Consider the following 16757-nt stretch of genomic DNA (forward strand, 5'->3'; position numbering starts at 1 on the left):
CATTATAAATGATTCATTCCATCAGCATTTACATGTAGTTACTTTTTATTTATTTAATGTGTCTCAAGCATACTTACTCACAACAAAGTAATCTGTACATACAGACAGAAAGAAAAGTTGACGAATAATCATCATTGTCAGTGTAAAAAGCAAGAGCTTCATTGTACCCCCCAGTGCAGGTTTAACAGTGAAAGCCTGTGCTTCATGTCTGTGTTTCTGTAAATGGGCCAATTCGAGCAGCTTTACAGAGAAGAATCCTTTTTTAGCTGTCCTGCTGGTTTCTCTTTGGGGAGAATAAAGCATTGAAAGGTTGTCTTCTGCGGGAACGTGCCTGTGGATTCTTCTCTTCCTTGATATAACCTACAAAGAAGGAATAATAGATCTCAGAGTTCAAAGCCTTGCAATGATTTCTGTGTCTTTTCATGCATTTTAAAAATGCCCCACTGTTGTATTTACCTCTGTCGATGCATGTTTGAGTTGATGGGAATCCAACTTCCCAGAAATTTTCAGGAGTGGAAGGAGGAACATAAAGATAACGGTGCCTCGAGCATTCAGACAGCTTCTTCTTTTTCTCCTCCTCTGGGAGATGAGCGTAATACTGAGAGGAAAAACAACAACATCCTTAAAATAGGATTCATCTTAAGACATGTTTTATATTCAGCTTAATAAACTAAATACTTACTATTTCACATTCCTTGCAGGTAGTGCCCTTCAGTTTTCTTCTCTCATCTTTCTTGCGTACTACTACCATATGTGCAAAAGTTGGGTGTCTAATCCAAAGAGAGAAACTTCACGTTATGAATGTGTTGATGTTATATAGTATAATACAGTATATCCTCACACTGACAGTAATAGTGAGGGAGTGTTTCTTACCCTGCTTTGTGCCCTTTACTGTGACCTGGAGTGCTGCCAGGATGATCTTTTTTTAAAGAGGGGAAAATAAAAACCTATTTACATGCTGATCATATTACATGATGATAAACACAGTTTCTCTGTATCTAAAAACCTACCATCATCCTCATCCTCTTCCTCCTTTTCTTCTTCTTCCTCCTCTTCCTCCTCCTCATCATCATGATGATGATGATCACGAGACTGGTTCTGTGTGTGTGAATTGATGAAAGACTTGTACTCCCCGTAGGCTGTGGTGTCAAACATTTGATCCAAACTGTCATTCGCCTTCTCGCCTAGTCCTTGAAAACCAAACACATGGATGAATTACAGGATCAAGAGGTCAACGGTTTATACTGACAATAAAAAAAAATGAATAAAAATTGAGCGACCGATCACATGTTTAAGTCATATTTACCCCCGTCTCCTCTGTCCTGGCTGTTTCCTGTCCGACGCTGCAGTAAGCTGTGACTGACCCAAGTGCAGTCAGTGTCTGCTAACTCCCCGTGTGTGTGTGGTTCTTCGTTTTGCTAAAAACACAGATAAACAGCCTGGTGTAACAGAATCCACATAGTAAACATATCCAAAAACACATTCAGATGAACATTAGCAACATGATTTATGCCAATTACACAAATTCAGTTACATGAATACACTTCCTATTTGCTTCCATTAGAAAATTTGAGCAAAATGTGTTTAATGAAAAGCTACTCATATCATAATGCATTTTTCAAAACTGCTAAAATATGGACCAGGGACAGTTACAGGGTCTGTAACTGTATAGCAGGTCATGTGACTGTACCTCATCTCCTCTCCACTCACTGTCATACATGGACAGGGCGACTGCAGGGTCAATGCTCCACATAGGCTCCACTTTGTGCTTCTTTTCAGCTGGAAAAGCACAGTGAGGGAAAAAATTAACAAGGCACTGTAAGGAGACATCTCTAACTGTACAACATGTAGTTAGTTATGTTAAAAGTCTTAAAGGGTCTTAGAAACATTTTTAATCAGTTTCATCTTCAATCAGAGACCATCAGACATGAGAGAACTTACCATCTTCTGCTTCATGTTGTATGTTTGACTTGTTCGGACCCTGCAGAGGGTTTCTTCTCTGGTTTGCTTGTTCTTTAACGTTCCAGTTTGGTTTCTTGAAAGTAGGACTTGCACTGGAAACATTTAGCCTTTCTTTCAAAGTCCCATTGTGTGCTGACTGAATCTGTTCAATGTTAAAGGCACAACATTTTATAACCATACTGAGCTCTTATTCTGTTCTATAAGTTTTTTAACAGCTGAAATACCATGTGTGGAGCACTGTGTTCCACGAATGTCACAAGTGGCTTGGGGAAAATAACATTCTTTACAGATGTATGGGCCAAAACATTTCATTTTAGTGGATGCATCAGAGTTTGGTTAACTGGAGGCCAGGACGCTGCAGTTCATCTTTCTAAACAGACATGTTGCCAGGAAGTGAGACAGATTTGAACACAAAACTCTAACCTTGCAGCCAGGTGACTCCTTCTTGAAGCTTTGATTGCTTAAAGGTGCAGAGGTTCTTTGGACTGGTTCAGATTCTACATGCTGGTCTTCTTTCTGTCTGTCCTCCTCCTGCACCTCTGGCTCACCTTCCTCCTTCTTCCGCTTTGATTTGCAAATGGAGACCTCTTCTGAAAACCGTTTGACACGAGGGAGAAGAGATGGTGACCTTGCTGTGGTCGAGTCTGGACTGTGGATCAGCGTGGATACAGTGGAGGAGTGGTAAGGCCTTCAAAGAAACAAATGTTTTGTGTCATTACATGAAGAAAGAACTACATTTGATGAAAATAATGACAGAAGAGTGGAGGAACATTGCCTTTTTTATGTCAAAGTTTGATTTTTTTTATATGCACACACGTTTTTTTTTTAAATTTACCACTACAGTAGAATTCAAATGTATGACTTTGGTGGCAGTACTTGCTCACAGTACTGCAACAACATATTAAAGATGAGTTTGCCAACTGTTGATGTCCTTACTTTAAACGAAAATTACACTTCCAGGGAGATTGTGAGCTGCTTTGCTGACCTGCAGTTCTTTCAGTTTTCTGAGAAGAGAAAACATTAAAAGATTATAGATACAATCCAAATAAACGGGTTTGAAGTAACTATTCAGTGCACAGTATCTCTCTCTATTAGAAAACAAGGATGAAAGGTGAAGTTGAAAGGTAAGGCACATTTTTAGGATTTTCTTCCCTACTGCTCTCTTTACAAACAATGAAATCACCCTTTCTGAACTATTTTCTCTCTAATCTGTGGAAGAATTTCAACAGTAAATGTGTATGTTGGCCACCATCATTTCTCTCACAGCACCAGAGACATTAATTATAATGTATGGACCTACCATGTAAGGCTTTTTAATAAGTTCAAGGCCACATGTTTCTGCTATCACCTCTTCCATGTCATCCTCTGAAACGAGACAGATCTGTTCAAGCAATTGCAACAGCTTTAACACACAATCACGGCTAGCAACATATGGCTGAACATGTTGGACTTTCATACCCAGGCCAAAATTATGGGTTAGGGTTAGGGTTAGGGTCAATCTGTGATGCAGGGGCAGAGAAGAGGCTAATATAATCAATTGGTAGTTTATATTGTATTTTAGAGTTTTCAATCATCAGTCTTCAGTAGAGTGGTAGCCTAATCTAACACCACAGTTGAATCTGACTCAGTGTGTATTTACAGGAACGCCTCTTTTCTTCGCATGTGAATTACGCAGATATGGTGTGTGTGTGTGTGTGTGTGTGTGTGTGTGTGTGTGTGTGTGTGTGTGTCTGTGTCTGTAGATAAATGTTGTCTGGTGATGCAGTAGGAGATGTACAGACTAGAGAGACTTGTGGAAGGAAGGAAGGAAATACTAAAAAAAAAAGCTGTTTCTAATTATAAAAGTATAGTCTTCCTGTTTTCACATGACTTCATGTTTCTTAATTTTAAATGGTGAGATAATCTAAGCAAAGAGGGTTGAAGACATACTTAAAATCTGGGAGGTTTCCAATTCACATGTATTGGGTACAAGCACTTCTGCTCTTCCAGGATTCTTTACATCATTATCACCCGAACCTTTATTCAGATCTAGAGAAAGGACAACATAAGTTAAAAGACTCAGCAGATTAGATATGAGCATTAAAAGGTTTGGGTTTTACTTTAAAGCAGAACTGACCACTGAAGAGTGAGTTGTTGGATTGTAGTAAAGGCATCTCTGCGTAACGAACGTGTTTGATTTTGCCAATATTTTTACGCTTCTTCAGTTTGTTTGCTGCAGGCAGCGAGCTCGCCAGGATGGGGGAGTCTGGGATGATGCCGTCTTCCACTTCCGGGGATGAGGCCCGCTGAGGTCCTGAGCTGATAAAAATAACACCTGTGATGTTCAATTGGGAACTGGGAACTGAAACTTCGACGTGAATACTTATTTTGCTGCAGAACACTCACTAACAGATAAAAAAACCTGACTGACAGTCAAAGCAGAACAGAAACTTTGATCACAAAACCTTTGGTATTTGTAGTTGTCTTAGGCAGCTTTTACAGAACAAAAAATTAAATAAACATATTCTAATATTCAAAGTCAAAGAGAGCTTAATAAAACATGGTTGTAATACACTGAAGAGCTTACCAAGACATCTTTAACTTTTGCAGCTCAGCATGAAGTTTTCTGTTTTCATCCTCCAGGCTGTTTCTTTCATGTTCTGCACAGCAAATATTATGCTCACCATGTTCATCAGGTAGAATGTTTACCATGCTCATATCTTAGTTTAGTGTTTTAGCTCACATTTGCTAATTAGCACTAAACACAAAGCACACAAGAGACTGATAGGGATGGCATTAGATGTTATAGCAACAGTAAACTGAAGAACATATTGGAGCAGAAAAGAGTGTGCAGATTGTACATGATTTCTCCTGTTTGGTCCAACATCTGATGTGCATACTTTTTTCCAATGTCATGAGTTTGGACAGAAGAATTCAAATTTTATCCCAAAGATGGCAATAAATGAAAAGTTAAGCTATTACCAGGGTCATTGCAATTCATTCTGAATAGGCCAGAAACACCTTTAACAAACTTGAAGGCAATCTTATGTATGATTGTACAAAAACTCATTCTACACTGAAAATAAAATGTAATTTAAGAGTCTAAATATTAATTTAGCCACAGCTCTTTGCATCATTGGACTAAAAAGAAAAAATGATCAAACTCACTCAGTTTGGTGATGAGGCGCTCACTCTGATCTTGGCTGTTTTTCAAGTTCTCCTCTAAGATGGAACATCGGTCACACTCTCCAACTCGGAGTCTGGAAACAATGTGGTTGTTTGTCTTTTACATAGTTTCAATTTAAAATGAGAACCTTTTTCAGGTTATGCGGTTATAAACCCAAATTTACAAAGCAAAAAAAAAAAAGAATCAGCCAACAAGAAAACTAGAACCCACATCTGTCTCTACTCACATACTCATATTAGGTGGATAGAGTAAATCAAATGAACTTTTCTTTCTTTATCATTCAACTTCTATTCCTTACACTGCTTGGAATTCACTCATCTGTGGAAAACTATATCATGCCTGAGTGATAGAGTGCCAAATACCAGTGTGTGTTTTACAGTAAATTGTACTTTAAACTTACAATTTGTAGTGAAACAACAGAGCAAATGTGCTTACAACTAACAACAAAAAAAGCTGGAACCAGGCTACAGCAGGCAGTAGATATGTTATTAGTCTTTGAGGGAGTTACCTTTCCTCCAAAAGACTGACAGCATCCTTCAGGGTTTTGTTTTGCTCCTTCAGCTGCTGGTTACGATTGTAAAATACCTCAAGTCTCTGTGCATCTCTGCAGAAAAAAAGACAACAATGTCAGTTCAACTAATGGAGATGACGTGGGCTAAATGTCACTATACACAAATAACATGCAAAAACCTTAATCAAAAACTCATCTCTTTATTATCTTTTAAAACAGCAGACTCACAAACAGCGGTCCTTTTTTAACTTGTTCACTTTTTCCTCCAGTTCTAAAAGAAAGAAAAAAAACAGTAACAAATGCAATACTGATAAGTGGTGAAAAACTAAACATTAAGAGCAAAAAGTGGATTTGAGAATTATATATTAATATATAATAAATATACGGTCTGAGTGTCATTTGCTGTAATAATCTCAGGATAAAAACCTGTAACTGATTTAAGAATAACATTTTCATGGCCTTAATTACACAGAAATCCCTCTAAACTCATACCTGCTTATTCATTAGGACCAATAAGGAAATTTAAGCTCACAAACAGTACACCATGTTGTTGTTACCTTGAAGTGTATTTTGATGACATTCTCCTAGTTGCCTCCATAAATCCTCAAACAGGTCATCTGGTTTAGGGCCCATGCTGCTCAGGCTGGGGCTGCTCATTCTGAGTTCACTGACAAAACTCAGCCAATAACATTCCTGCTACTATCTGCCCACTACCTGTGAAAATATGTTACATCACATGTTTCTCAGTTTATTTCTGATTCAGTGCATGCACACCTGTATTTTTCTAGAGTGAACAGTAACAATATTCTGGCTCATACCCTTCAAACCTTTCCTACCTTGTGGCCTTATGGTGATATTATTTTCCTAGGATGCCGAAATCATGACCACCCCCCCCCCCCCCCCCCCCCCAAACCAACGAGCTTTAGCCAATCAGAGCCAGAGACATTTCGTGTCCGTTTAACTTTCTTCTACCAATATATTCAGTTTGTGTCTTTCACGTATCATATCTCTTTAAGAAATAGTGAAAACTGAGTTACTTTTATTATTCATTTCCTTTTTAAAGTAAATGGAAGTTCTGCCGGTGTTACAGTTTAATGAGTGACCGTGTTAACTGGTGACTTTCAGCTGTTAAAACACGACAGTGTCACCAATAAGACACATTCACGTTTATTAAGGTGTGTTGTTGAAGTTAATGTTGTTGTAATATGACTCTACTGACAGTCACCAGTTAACACAGTCACTCGTTTGACCGTGACACTGGTTAATCTTTGCCTGGTTGAATACAAAACAAATTTACTTCAAACACAAACTAAAGTTAGTCAGATAGATTCAACATGAACAAGACTTACACTTACAAGTCCAAGAAACACTCAGAGATGTATAGAGGATGAAATAGTTGACATGGTAATGTAGCGTTAGCAGATAAACATTAGAACAAAATACAAATTCGCGCGACGAATTGCATGCTGGGAAGTCTTCTTCTTTTACTTTTAATGGCGATTGGCAAACTAACATATAGGCGTACTACCGCCACCTACTGGTTGAACATAATAAATAAAAACAAACTGAACCACATACCCGCTTTTAATAACAATTGTATCATCAGTTTTCTCCATATAGGCTACACTCACAAAACACAATATCAACATACATATTACAGTTTGGGGCATGAGGGGGTGTAATTACTCATGTTACTCCAGATATATTTTTCCTCAATGGCTAACCTTTGGTGGTACTGTTAACTGTCTGCCATTGTTCAGGGTCAAAAAGTACCAAACAACACAATAAAGGGAGGACAACATTATCCTTATATTTGTTTTTATTTTTGGTCTTTCTTTAGAATACAAAACAAGAACCAAAATCACAAAAATAACATTTACAAAACAGATTATTTAACTGAGGTGACTGAGGCAACATAGAAAAGCAAGTCTGAGACAGTGATACTGGTGGGTTAGCCTGGAACCTCGTGGGTAAGACAGTGAGCAATGTCAAAAGGTCAGGTTTATCTTTATAAACTGTTTTGAATTAGTGCTTTCCTTCAGTAGTGCTATTCACAAATGGAGTTTTAACAATATCATATTTGCCTAACATGTGCACAGTTAGCAGTGATGTAATGGTGTAGTGCTTCAGACCTACCTAAGAGCAAATTGATTATTGTGACACGTAGGTCTAATATCCTAGTCAAGTTGTACTGTATGGCACCATTATTAATGGTTTCTATTTTAATCCACTTTCATACACGCACATACACTCACACACAGAGCTGTTTCCTGCTCATTCACTCACTTAAAATTGGTGCAAATGATTTCCAACAGCTTCCTATACTTGTTTCCCACCAAGAATACATCTGGCTAAAATAAGCGAATAGTTTTAATATTGATATCACCCAAAAGTGTTTCAACCAGGAAATAAAAGCTGCTTCAGACTGTTGGAGAGGTTGATACTCTTTTTCTAAAAAGATTGACATTGCAGGAAAAAAAAAACACTTAGAATGATTAAGTGTTGGAATGGCCATCAGTCAGAGGCACAAACTTAAAAGTCCCATCTTTTTCCTAAAATACAAAAATGGTAAGACACAATGCATACACTGCATCACTTAGAAATAATAAAAACCTAGCATCACTTACCAAAACACAAAGCAGTGAAAATAGTACAGTTTAGTCTGCACTCGATTGCGCAGCCTTGTTTTTGCATGAACAAACGTTTTTCGTCTTTTTCTTCTTTCACATTTAAGACATGGTCACTGGTGATTCAGCATTGCAGATTATTACTTTTTTTTTTTTTTTAGTTCCTTTGGATGTGTGCCTTTTGTTGATTTTGCATCTGTCACAGCAGGTAGATTGAGCTAGCATTACTTCATATATCTATATATACACATGCACTCAACGTCATATCATATGTATCCCCAAAATAATAATTAAAAAAACAACAAACAAACAATTCCAAACTCCCTTTTCACCACTTAAGTGTTTAAGCTATAAAAACCTGCATGACTGTCTACGAAAAAAGTTTGCATGGAGGTGTTGCCGTTTGATGTGAGATATGCAGCGGGTCTGTAAAGGTGCTGGCGTTGGGGTGTGGCGTGGAATGCAGCCTTATTCCGTTAAGAGGGGACATGGGGATGGGCCTATTCCTCCCCCCCTGCCTATCCAAATGGGCCTCTTTCTATGTAGTTAGGTTTCAGATTCACATTATGCTGGAAGAAGAGTAACTGGTGGCAGACGCCGACAGAGCAGGTCTTCACCAATAGCAAAAAACACTGGAGTAGAGTGTGAATGCATATCTATCATCGTCTGACCTGCAGAGAGAACATGTGAACTGTTAATATACACTGTGTGCATCTCTAGTGGAGGTGTAGACAATAAATCTTATCTGAATCAGTGGTTCTCAAACGTTTTCATGTAAGGGACCCACAAATTGACACAAATTAGACCACAGACCCCCATCTGATAAAATGTTTTGCTTTTAGATGTTTTATTACAGAAAGTGTATGAAACCCAAAACCAAAATAGTTAGAAATTTGATTATTCCCCTTTTTACTCCTTGAAACCCCAACAAAATACACTGGGGTTCCTTACACCCTACATTGAGAACCACTGTTCTAAACGTCATACTCACGCTGCCCTCTCTTCACCACTGCGGGGGCACGTAGCTGTAGCTGGGTGTGCCAGGAGTCCGATATGTGGGCATCGTGACTTGGTGGGGAGCGACAGCCGCTGGTGATGGAGTCGTCAACAAAGTCCCTGAGTAGCAGAGTGAGCCATCACTATCAATTCACATTAATCACTTCTATTGGACAGTGATAAACAATAAAACAAAGTGCAACCCACCAGCTGACATGGCCATGGTGGTGCCAGCTACCATCCCCATGGCGACACCGTTGTGGCGGGGAGGAGGGATTTGAGGGGCATACATGGCTGCAGGCATCCCATTCGGCTGAACCACTGTCGTGTGATGGATAACATGAGGCGGTGCAGCATACAGAGGCTGTGTGTAATAAGTGCCTTGTTGTTGTGAAGGTATTAATGCCTGGATCAACAAAATATGTTACAGTTCAAAACATTAGACTTGAAACTGGATGAAGAGATGCAAAATTAGAAAACTGAAATATTAAGCAGCAACATCAAAAAAGGAACTTTTATAGCATCAAAGTTCTAAATTTAGACCTTTAATTATGCCATTTATTTTTTTAATATAAGAGCCGAAATGTGTCATCCTTCAATGATGCATTCATACTAACCTGTGCATAGGGGTTCTGTTGGGGGTAGGTACTCCTGACAGGGTAAACGGCAGCAGGGTAGGGGTTGGGTGAGGAGGAGTATGGTGGGACAGTCCCTGTGTTGGGAGAGCAGGACATTTTGAAAGGAGTGCCTGGAGCGTAGCCTGGGTAGGAGGAAGAAATGTCACATTAATGCTGCTGATTATCAGTACATTACAAGTACATTCAGTGGATGGGGACCAAGAACAGGAATGATACATTAGTGCACTTTCCTTTAAATCTAAAATTAGTCCACCATGACTAATACATTTTGTATAAGAAAACACCAGATGACAAAGTATTGTGTATTTATGGAAGAGAAAAGTGAGTTTTAAAAGACATTCTTCTTACCACTGGAGAAGGCTGGGTTTGCTCCTGGGTAGACATTAGGATTGTATGTTGGTGCAGCTGTTGCATAACCAACAGGAAATCCAACTACCAAGAACCAAAACAAACACAACCAGAGTTAAATCCTCTTCCCCCTTTGATTTACAACATTTTCTCACTGTAATGAACACTGGCACATGAAGTTACCTGGGTAGCCTATACCCTTAGTATTGGTAAAGGGGACCCCTGTTGGTGCAGGGCTGTACACCGGATTCATTATGGTCTCTTGCTCACAGATGCTGCAATAAAAGAAGCACAGAACATGTGAATTCAAATAGCAGCTGCACTGGGAACACTGCAACACCTTTTCATGCGACTAGCACAGTGCTTGTTCACGTGAACCGCTCATCCAAACAACTTCACACTCAACACACCGCAATTCTATGAGTTATCAGCAACACCCCCGCCAAGTGTGAAGTCGATTGGATGAATGGTTGTCGAGAAAATTGAAAGACATACATACAGACAGACAGAGACTGAAGATGAATTTGCTCTTCAGCTTTAGCATTCCATCTTACTTATTTTGTTTCTTTTATTATTACTATTTTTTAAATTGTGTATATTTATTAATTATGATGTCAATTTTTAACTTCCATTCATGTGATGGAGAAAGAGGGCTTGCACATCCTCCAGGTCACATGTGGTGCTGATATGGACGAGCAGTAGCATTTATAGTAACTAACTATCACAGATCTTTTGAACAGTTGTGGAGAAAATTGAAGGACAGAAAGACATATTTACAGGGACTCCTTCATTTACAGTTAGATCACAAGAGCACCTGGGTAAATCTAACAGATTCCTGAAGGTTACTGTAGCTCTTTCAGGATTGATTACACCTCTATCACTTATGGCCAATAAACTACCTCATATATATGCTCCAAGTGCCAAAAATGCACCAATACAGTGTTAAAAGTTTTTCTATTTCAGTGATTAAAATGATTTATGGCAATAAAACTGTATTGGGTATATGATATGCCAGTAGTTAACTGGTGGGAAGAACAGTGAGATATGTCAGACAGCAGTATTAGATGACCACAATTTTTGTGGACGTGCAAATGAAAAGTGGTAGAATTGATTCTTTATCTTTAATATGCTGTCCATAAATATTTTATATGGACTTGTCACATTTTGTGGAAGGAGGTTTACAAAAAAGGAATAAAGGAAAAATCTATATAAAATAATTTGCGGTGACCTCACATGACTAAGTTCTCCCACTCACTCTTTCCACTTTTTATTTGATTTTCTGGGGAGGAAATGACAGTACACTCCAAGAGAAGCTGAAAGATACACTTTTTTTACATGCAGGCAAACAGTTCTGTAAATCACACTGTTATACATTTTCATTCTTAACTCCATTAACAGTAGATATCTTCACCTAAGCTGCATGATGCTCGTTTAGAAAAAGCAAAAAACCATTGGCATCATAACACAAACATCCCTTCTCAGCCCTGCCCTCTAGTGGCGGCTATAATGCATTACAACCAATTATAAAAAATGCTCCTTCACATTTATTTTTAAACATGAATAAATGCAAAATATCCCCCTTAACATTGCAGGTGAAGTAAAGACAGTGCAAGCATTGTAGTGATGACAGACATAGCATCGTGTGTATTTATGGAGAATACTCATTCTTTTTTAAAATTGTTATTTAATGGAAACCACGGGAGCTGACGTGATGACGTGATAGCCTTTAAACAAATCTCCTATTCATTGTATATGCTGCATGTAAAACAGTGACACATCCGAAACAGTGAGCAGCCCTCAGCTAGACAACGCATTTTACCATTGATTACTCGTATTCCCTTCCTCCACCATGTACTACGCAGCAGCAATTATAAAAAGTTGATTCTTTTTTTAGCTGTTAATAGCGAGCTACTCGAGCGGTTTCGCTTATAATCCTGGTCGATATTAATATTTAGGCTAAAGGTATTTTTTTTTTAAAGATGACGCTACATGTTTTCTTTCTGACGCAGCGGAGCTTTGTTATCTTGAACTGTTTTAACACATTAAGCCTAACAATAATGCGTGTTGTTTTCTCCCAGTGCAGGTATGTGTGGAGATGTACGGACTGACCTGCTAAACACCTGCCTGACCGCGCTAAACCCACAGCAGCACAGCCCTGGACAGCAGCCAGATGTGGACAGCTTGTCAACAGGCCGCACAGCTCAGCTCAGGAGACACACTGTCCCACACGCAACGCACAAGTCTGCTAACGGTGCCGATAAATCACAATAACTTACATGCTCACTGTTTTCTGAATGTCTGGCAGTCCTCTCCGATGGTCTTCTGCTGTAAAAATGAAAATTAAGCTAGCTGGTGTTTTTGCTCCCAGATGCTCTGCTGAACTCTTTTGAGCACTCAACGTCACTTCCGGGTGATGTCACGTGGTCGGTTCATTTTAAAAATATTAAATAACATTTTTTTAAATCGGGTAACATATTTTTTTTACTTTCCTTTTAATGTGTTTTCCTCTTTAAACGTCACCGAAAAAAACTATATAGCTAATTGTTGTGTCCTCAATTCACGCAGAATCTAAAATAAAGTGATAATGAATCCGACTGACAGGAAGTAACAGATTAAATGATTTATTTTGAAGTAATAGTATCGTTATTTGTTACAGATTTTTATGGGGTTTTATTTTTAAATTATTTTGCTACACTTAAACATCGCAACACTGTCACGTTGAATATCCAAACAGCGCAACATCGTTGCAAAACTAACTGAGCAACATTATTGTCTGCTGTGTGGTCCTTGCAGGCAAAAATAATATTATTGTCTTGTGCAGCAGCTGCTTTCTTTTATCTGAAAACGTATCTCACTGAATTTAGCCGACGTCACTGCACCTTTAAATTAGTCAACATATTTACAGATGAATTAGCGTGTTTATTTGGCAGCGGTGTCATATTTGTTTTGGCTCTTCCAGGACCTTGACGCATCGTTTCCATTCAGCCATTGAACTGGGAAGAGTGGCTTCCATACTGTTGTGGTTTCACTGCGACCTATATGTGATTTCATAGGTGACATGTTGACATTTGACTTCTAATAGGAATCATTCTGCGGTGTAAGGTGGCTCTTTTCAGTCGGCTGGTGTCGTCGGTGAAGAGCAGGGCTTTAATGTCTGGTGCGGCCGGTGGAGGAGGAGGAGGAGGAGGTGGTGGTTCCTCCTGTTCGGGCGCAGCAGCCGCAGCCAGTTGCAGCTCCGCCGGCTCTCCCTACACCGCCGCAGCCGGAGGAGGCGCAGGGGTGGCCGGGAGGCTGCCAGCCCGGGTCCTGGAGCATATTTTCTCCTATCTGGAGATGTTCGACCTGATGCGGTGCTCGTTGGTGTGCTGGCACTGGAACAATATCCTGGCGGATGAAAACAGCGAGGTGTGGCGCAGTCTGTGTAACCGCTCTCTAAGCGAAGAAGCTATGCGGTCTGACATTCTGTGCAACCTGCCCACCTACAAGGGGAAAGTAGGTTTATCAAAAATACCACCGAGAACTGTGATTAATGACGTACTGTGTTAAATAAAGCTGCCTGTTCAGTGCTACCTTTGCTCTGCACGGAACACAGCTGCTAGCTGCTCTCTCTCCTCATACAGTAGTAGTAGTAGCCTAATAGTAGGCTAATAATGTTCTTCAGTCATTATTAACCACACATTTTAACAACACTTTTACTAAATACATGCTCATAGAAATAAATAAATAACAGTAAATAATTAAATTAAAAGGAATACCAAAAATATTGACTGACCAGGTGTAGTCTGAAGCATTAATTATAACCAATCAACTAATCAACCCTTTTTTACATAACATGTTTTAACATGCAACCCTTTCACTACTGGTCATACCTGAGTTTCATATTGTTTACCCCCTTAAACATTTTTTAAAAAATTGCATATTGGACTACATATTCTTAATTCCACTTATTCCTCAGATGTAACCCCTCTGACAGAACTACATCTGTTTTTAAAAAGAATATTTATCTTTACCCTTGTTTTTTTAAACATACCTATTCCCCTAAATTCATACTGACCCCCTTTAATTTCAAACAGTCTGTATAGTTTTAAGATCAACTAGATCATAACATTTACATGAAGCATTTACATGAAGCATGTAAGTTAATAAATAGTGTGGTGATTGGTTCATAATAATCTGATCGACTTTTATAGCTGTCTTCTGAGGCAATTGGATGAGTGTTGTGTTTTATGTTTCTCCAAACCTCCACACAGCAGGTTATAATAGAACACAGTAGTCTATTTATAGCGACGTCTGATTCAAGATATCTTTAGTTTTGTGTGATGCAATGATCTGAGGCATTTTTGATTTTACTGTATTGATGTGTGGGTTGCAACATCATTTAGATCAACTGTCACAACCAAAAATTAATTTTTATACACTTTATTATTATTGATTATTGATTCATCATATAGGATAAATAATTGGCCCACTAAGAGTGAACTATTGTGTTAAGGCAGTGAAACATACACCCTCTAAATGGGACTGTCTTCAGTTAATATTAGTGACATCTTGTTAATTGTCCTGGGGGCCCTATGAAACTTCTTTAAGGAACCTTGGAGGTCAACGAACCTCACTTTTTGAGGCATTTCCCCAGTAAGGTCAGATGCTACACTTGAAAATGGCATAATTCAACTTAAAATTTTGAGTGAAGCTTCCAAAGATCTTTTCCCAACAGATAGAATCTTTCACAGGAAGATATTGATTCATTAATCTCAGACTGTGATTAGCAGCTATAATCATCTGCTTATAACACAAATTGTGAAAGACTTCACAAAAGCTTTGAGCTGCAAAGCCCTGATTTATGCAATACGTTCTGTCAGGATGTAAATAACAAAGTCCATGACTATGTCTTACCTCGTTTATGAAAGAATCCATATCTAATAGGAAATGTCCAAATCCTCAGAGTTCTCCAATTACTACAATAAAATGCTGATCCCTCTTCTGTCTTGCTCTACAGCTCAAGGCTTATCAACATGCTCTGAGCTCCCACGACTGCTCCCGCAATGTTTACGTGAAAAAGAATGGTTTCACCTTGCACCGCAACCCCATCGCCCAGAGCACAGACGGAGCACGTGGCAAGATCGGCTTTACAGAGGGGCGACACGCTTGGGAGATCTGGTGGGAAGGCCCCCTCGGTACTGTGGCAGTGATAGGTATTGCCACGAAGCGGGCGTCCATGCAGTGCCAGGGCTATGTGGCCCTGCTGGGCAGTGATGACCAGAGCTGGGGCTGGAACCTGGTCGACAACAACCTGCTTCATAACGGAGAGGTCAATGGAAATTTCCCACAGTGTAACAATGCACCCAAATATCAGGTAGGAGATGCAGTTACAAGTATGTCCTCATAAGATTTTGGATAATATTGAAGGAGTGTTATAATGTGTGACCAACACTACAGTGTAACTGTCTTTGTCTGCAGATTGGAGAGAGAATACGAGTAATTCTCGACATGGACGACAAGACGTTAGCCTTCGAGAGGGGTTTTGAGTTTCTTGGAGTAGCGTTTCGTGGACTGCCCAAAGCCTGCTTGTTCCCTGCTGTCTCCGCAGTGTATGGAAACACTGAAGTCACCATGGTGTACCTGGGGAAGCCTCTGGACGGCTAGAAGCAGGACAACCTGTGCCACTAATTACAACTAACAGACCACTGGCGAGCGCAGGACTTTCCCTTTTGGCGTACTGCTGACCCTGTTTGTTGCTCTGTTTCAAAAGGATTTGGAGGCCAAGTGGTCCCGTTTCTTCCAAGCAACCCTATTTACATTCATACAGAGGACTGTTAACATTTCTACTACAGCTCAACATGAATCCAGAGTCAAAGTTTTTTGGACATTCTGGATATACTACAGGGAAAAGGAATGTGTGCAGACTGCCATAAACATGTTTCTGTATCAACGTGGAAGCATCCACTTTTACAGTTTAGATGCTGTACAGTTCCATTTACAGGAAAGCGGGACATAATTTAATTTCATCCAATTCAGACTCACAGTGCTGAACATTTACCTGAGATTTTATGTCTGCTTGAATAAGGCCAAAATTATTCTAATGTGACAAATACTTTATGACAATTTTAACAAGTGACGCAGTAGTCGTTATCAAAGCTAGCTGTTGTATGAGTTGACAAGAGTTAAATTATAATCGGTGACTGGATTATTAAGGTTTTATGCCATATCAGTAGAGAACATGCCGACCAGCTGTCATGCATGTGCATGGATACTGGCGTATAGACTGTAACATCGGCCCTTTTAAAGTACTCATCCAGTAATGGTGGAAAATATACCTGTATCATGTTAATGTGCGTCCTTTTTAATGTGCTATTGTAGTATTACACACTATTTATTTCTTGGTTTTATCTATGGTACTATAGATACTGTATGGTTAAAAGGCCTGAAAATAAAGTCTACATGGTGCCACTCTTAGAATAAAGATGGCGTGATGCTTTGATGTTTGTTGTGTGAGAAGTTACAGGTCAGTT

At 39.3% G+C, this 16757-nt stretch overlaps 3 protein-coding genes across 3 annotated transcripts; 1 reads left to right on the forward strand and 2 right to left on the reverse strand.

Annotated features, from left to right (window-relative positions):
- Positions 1-37: 37 nt before the first annotated feature.
- On the reverse strand, positions 38-6296 carry rbbp8 (retinoblastoma binding protein 8). Its single transcript, XM_053342353.1, has 18 exons — positions 6197-6296; positions 5868-5910; positions 5637-5732; positions 5110-5201; positions 4529-4601; positions 4079-4260; positions 3892-3990; positions 3263-3327; positions 2899-2966; positions 2386-2611; positions 1942-2104; positions 1691-1779; positions 1307-1418; positions 1011-1190; positions 874-919; positions 683-770; positions 457-598; positions 38-360 (listed from the first exon to the last, which is right to left on the reverse strand). The coding sequence occupies exons 1-18, from the start codon at positions 6294-6296 to the stop codon at positions 263-265; spliced, it is 1962 nt and encodes a 653-aa protein (XP_053198328.1). The 3' UTR covers positions 38-262.
- A 1144-nt stretch (positions 6297-7440) lies between these two features.
- Positions 7441-12641, reverse strand: fam168b (family with sequence similarity 168 member B). The gene is made up of 7 exons (XM_053342548.1): positions 12525-12641; positions 10432-10523; positions 10249-10332; positions 9880-10022; positions 9470-9668; positions 9258-9382; positions 7441-8937 (listed from the first exon to the last, which is right to left on the reverse strand). Exons 2-6 carry the CDS (start codon positions 10499-10501, stop codon positions 9270-9272), a joined length of 609 nt encoding a protein of 202 aa, XP_053198523.1. The 5' UTR covers positions 10502-10523; positions 12525-12641; the 3' UTR covers positions 7441-8937; positions 9258-9269.
- Positions 12642-13249: 608 nt separating this feature from the next.
- On the forward strand, positions 13250-16687 carry fbxo45 (F-box protein 45). Its single transcript, XM_053342547.1, has 3 exons — positions 13250-13740; positions 15245-15601; positions 15706-16687. The coding sequence occupies exons 1-3, from the start codon at positions 13399-13401 to the stop codon at positions 15889-15891; spliced, it is 885 nt and encodes a 294-aa protein (XP_053198522.1). The 5' UTR covers positions 13250-13398; the 3' UTR covers positions 15892-16687.
- The last annotated feature ends 70 nt before the right edge of the window (positions 16688-16757 follow it).

This window comes from Scomber japonicus, chromosome 21, assembly GCF_027409825.1.
Source record: "Scomber japonicus isolate fScoJap1 chromosome 21, fScoJap1.pri, whole genome shotgun sequence".
Taxonomy (NCBI): Eukaryota; Metazoa; Chordata; class Actinopteri; order Scombriformes; family Scombridae; genus Scomber; species Scomber japonicus.

Excerpts from the sequence above, each read along its gene's own strand:
- rbbp8 (XM_053342353.1), bottom strand. The coding sequence starts at position 6,296 with ATGAGCAGCCCCAGCCTGAGCAGCATGGGCCCTAAACCAGATGACCTG. Across the intron at positions 2,967-3,262 it reads TTATTAAAAAGCCTTACATG|AAAACTGAAAGAACTGCAGG; the intron begins GTAGGTCCATAC and ends TTCTCTTCTCAG. Across the intron at positions 1,419-1,690 it reads GTGAGTGGAGAGGAGATGAG|CAAAACGAAGAACCACACAC; the intron begins GTACAGTCACAT and ends CTGTGTTTTTAG.
- fam168b (XM_053342548.1), bottom strand. The coding sequence starts at position 10,501 with ATGAATCCGGTGTACAGCCCTGCACCAACAGGGGTCCCCTTTACCAAT. Across the intron at positions 10,023-10,248 it reads AAACCCAGCCTTCTCCAGTG|GCTACGCTCCAGGCACTCCT; the intron begins GTAAGAAGAATG and ends CCTCCTACCCAG. Across the intron at positions 9,669-9,879 it reads AACAGAACCCCTATGCACAG|GCATTAATACCTTCACAACA; the intron begins GTTAGTATGAAT and ends TTGTTGATCCAG.
- fbxo45 (XM_053342547.1), top strand. The coding sequence starts at position 13,399 with ATGTCTGGTGCGGCCGGTGGAGGAGGAGGAGGAGGAGGTGGTGGTTCC. Across the intron at positions 13,741-15,244 it reads TGCCCACCTACAAGGGGAAA|CTCAAGGCTTATCAACATGC; the intron begins GTAGGTTTATCA and ends CTTGCTCTACAG. Across the intron at positions 15,602-15,705 it reads ACAATGCACCCAAATATCAG|ATTGGAGAGAGAATACGAGT; the intron begins GTAGGAGATGCA and ends CTTTGTCTGCAG.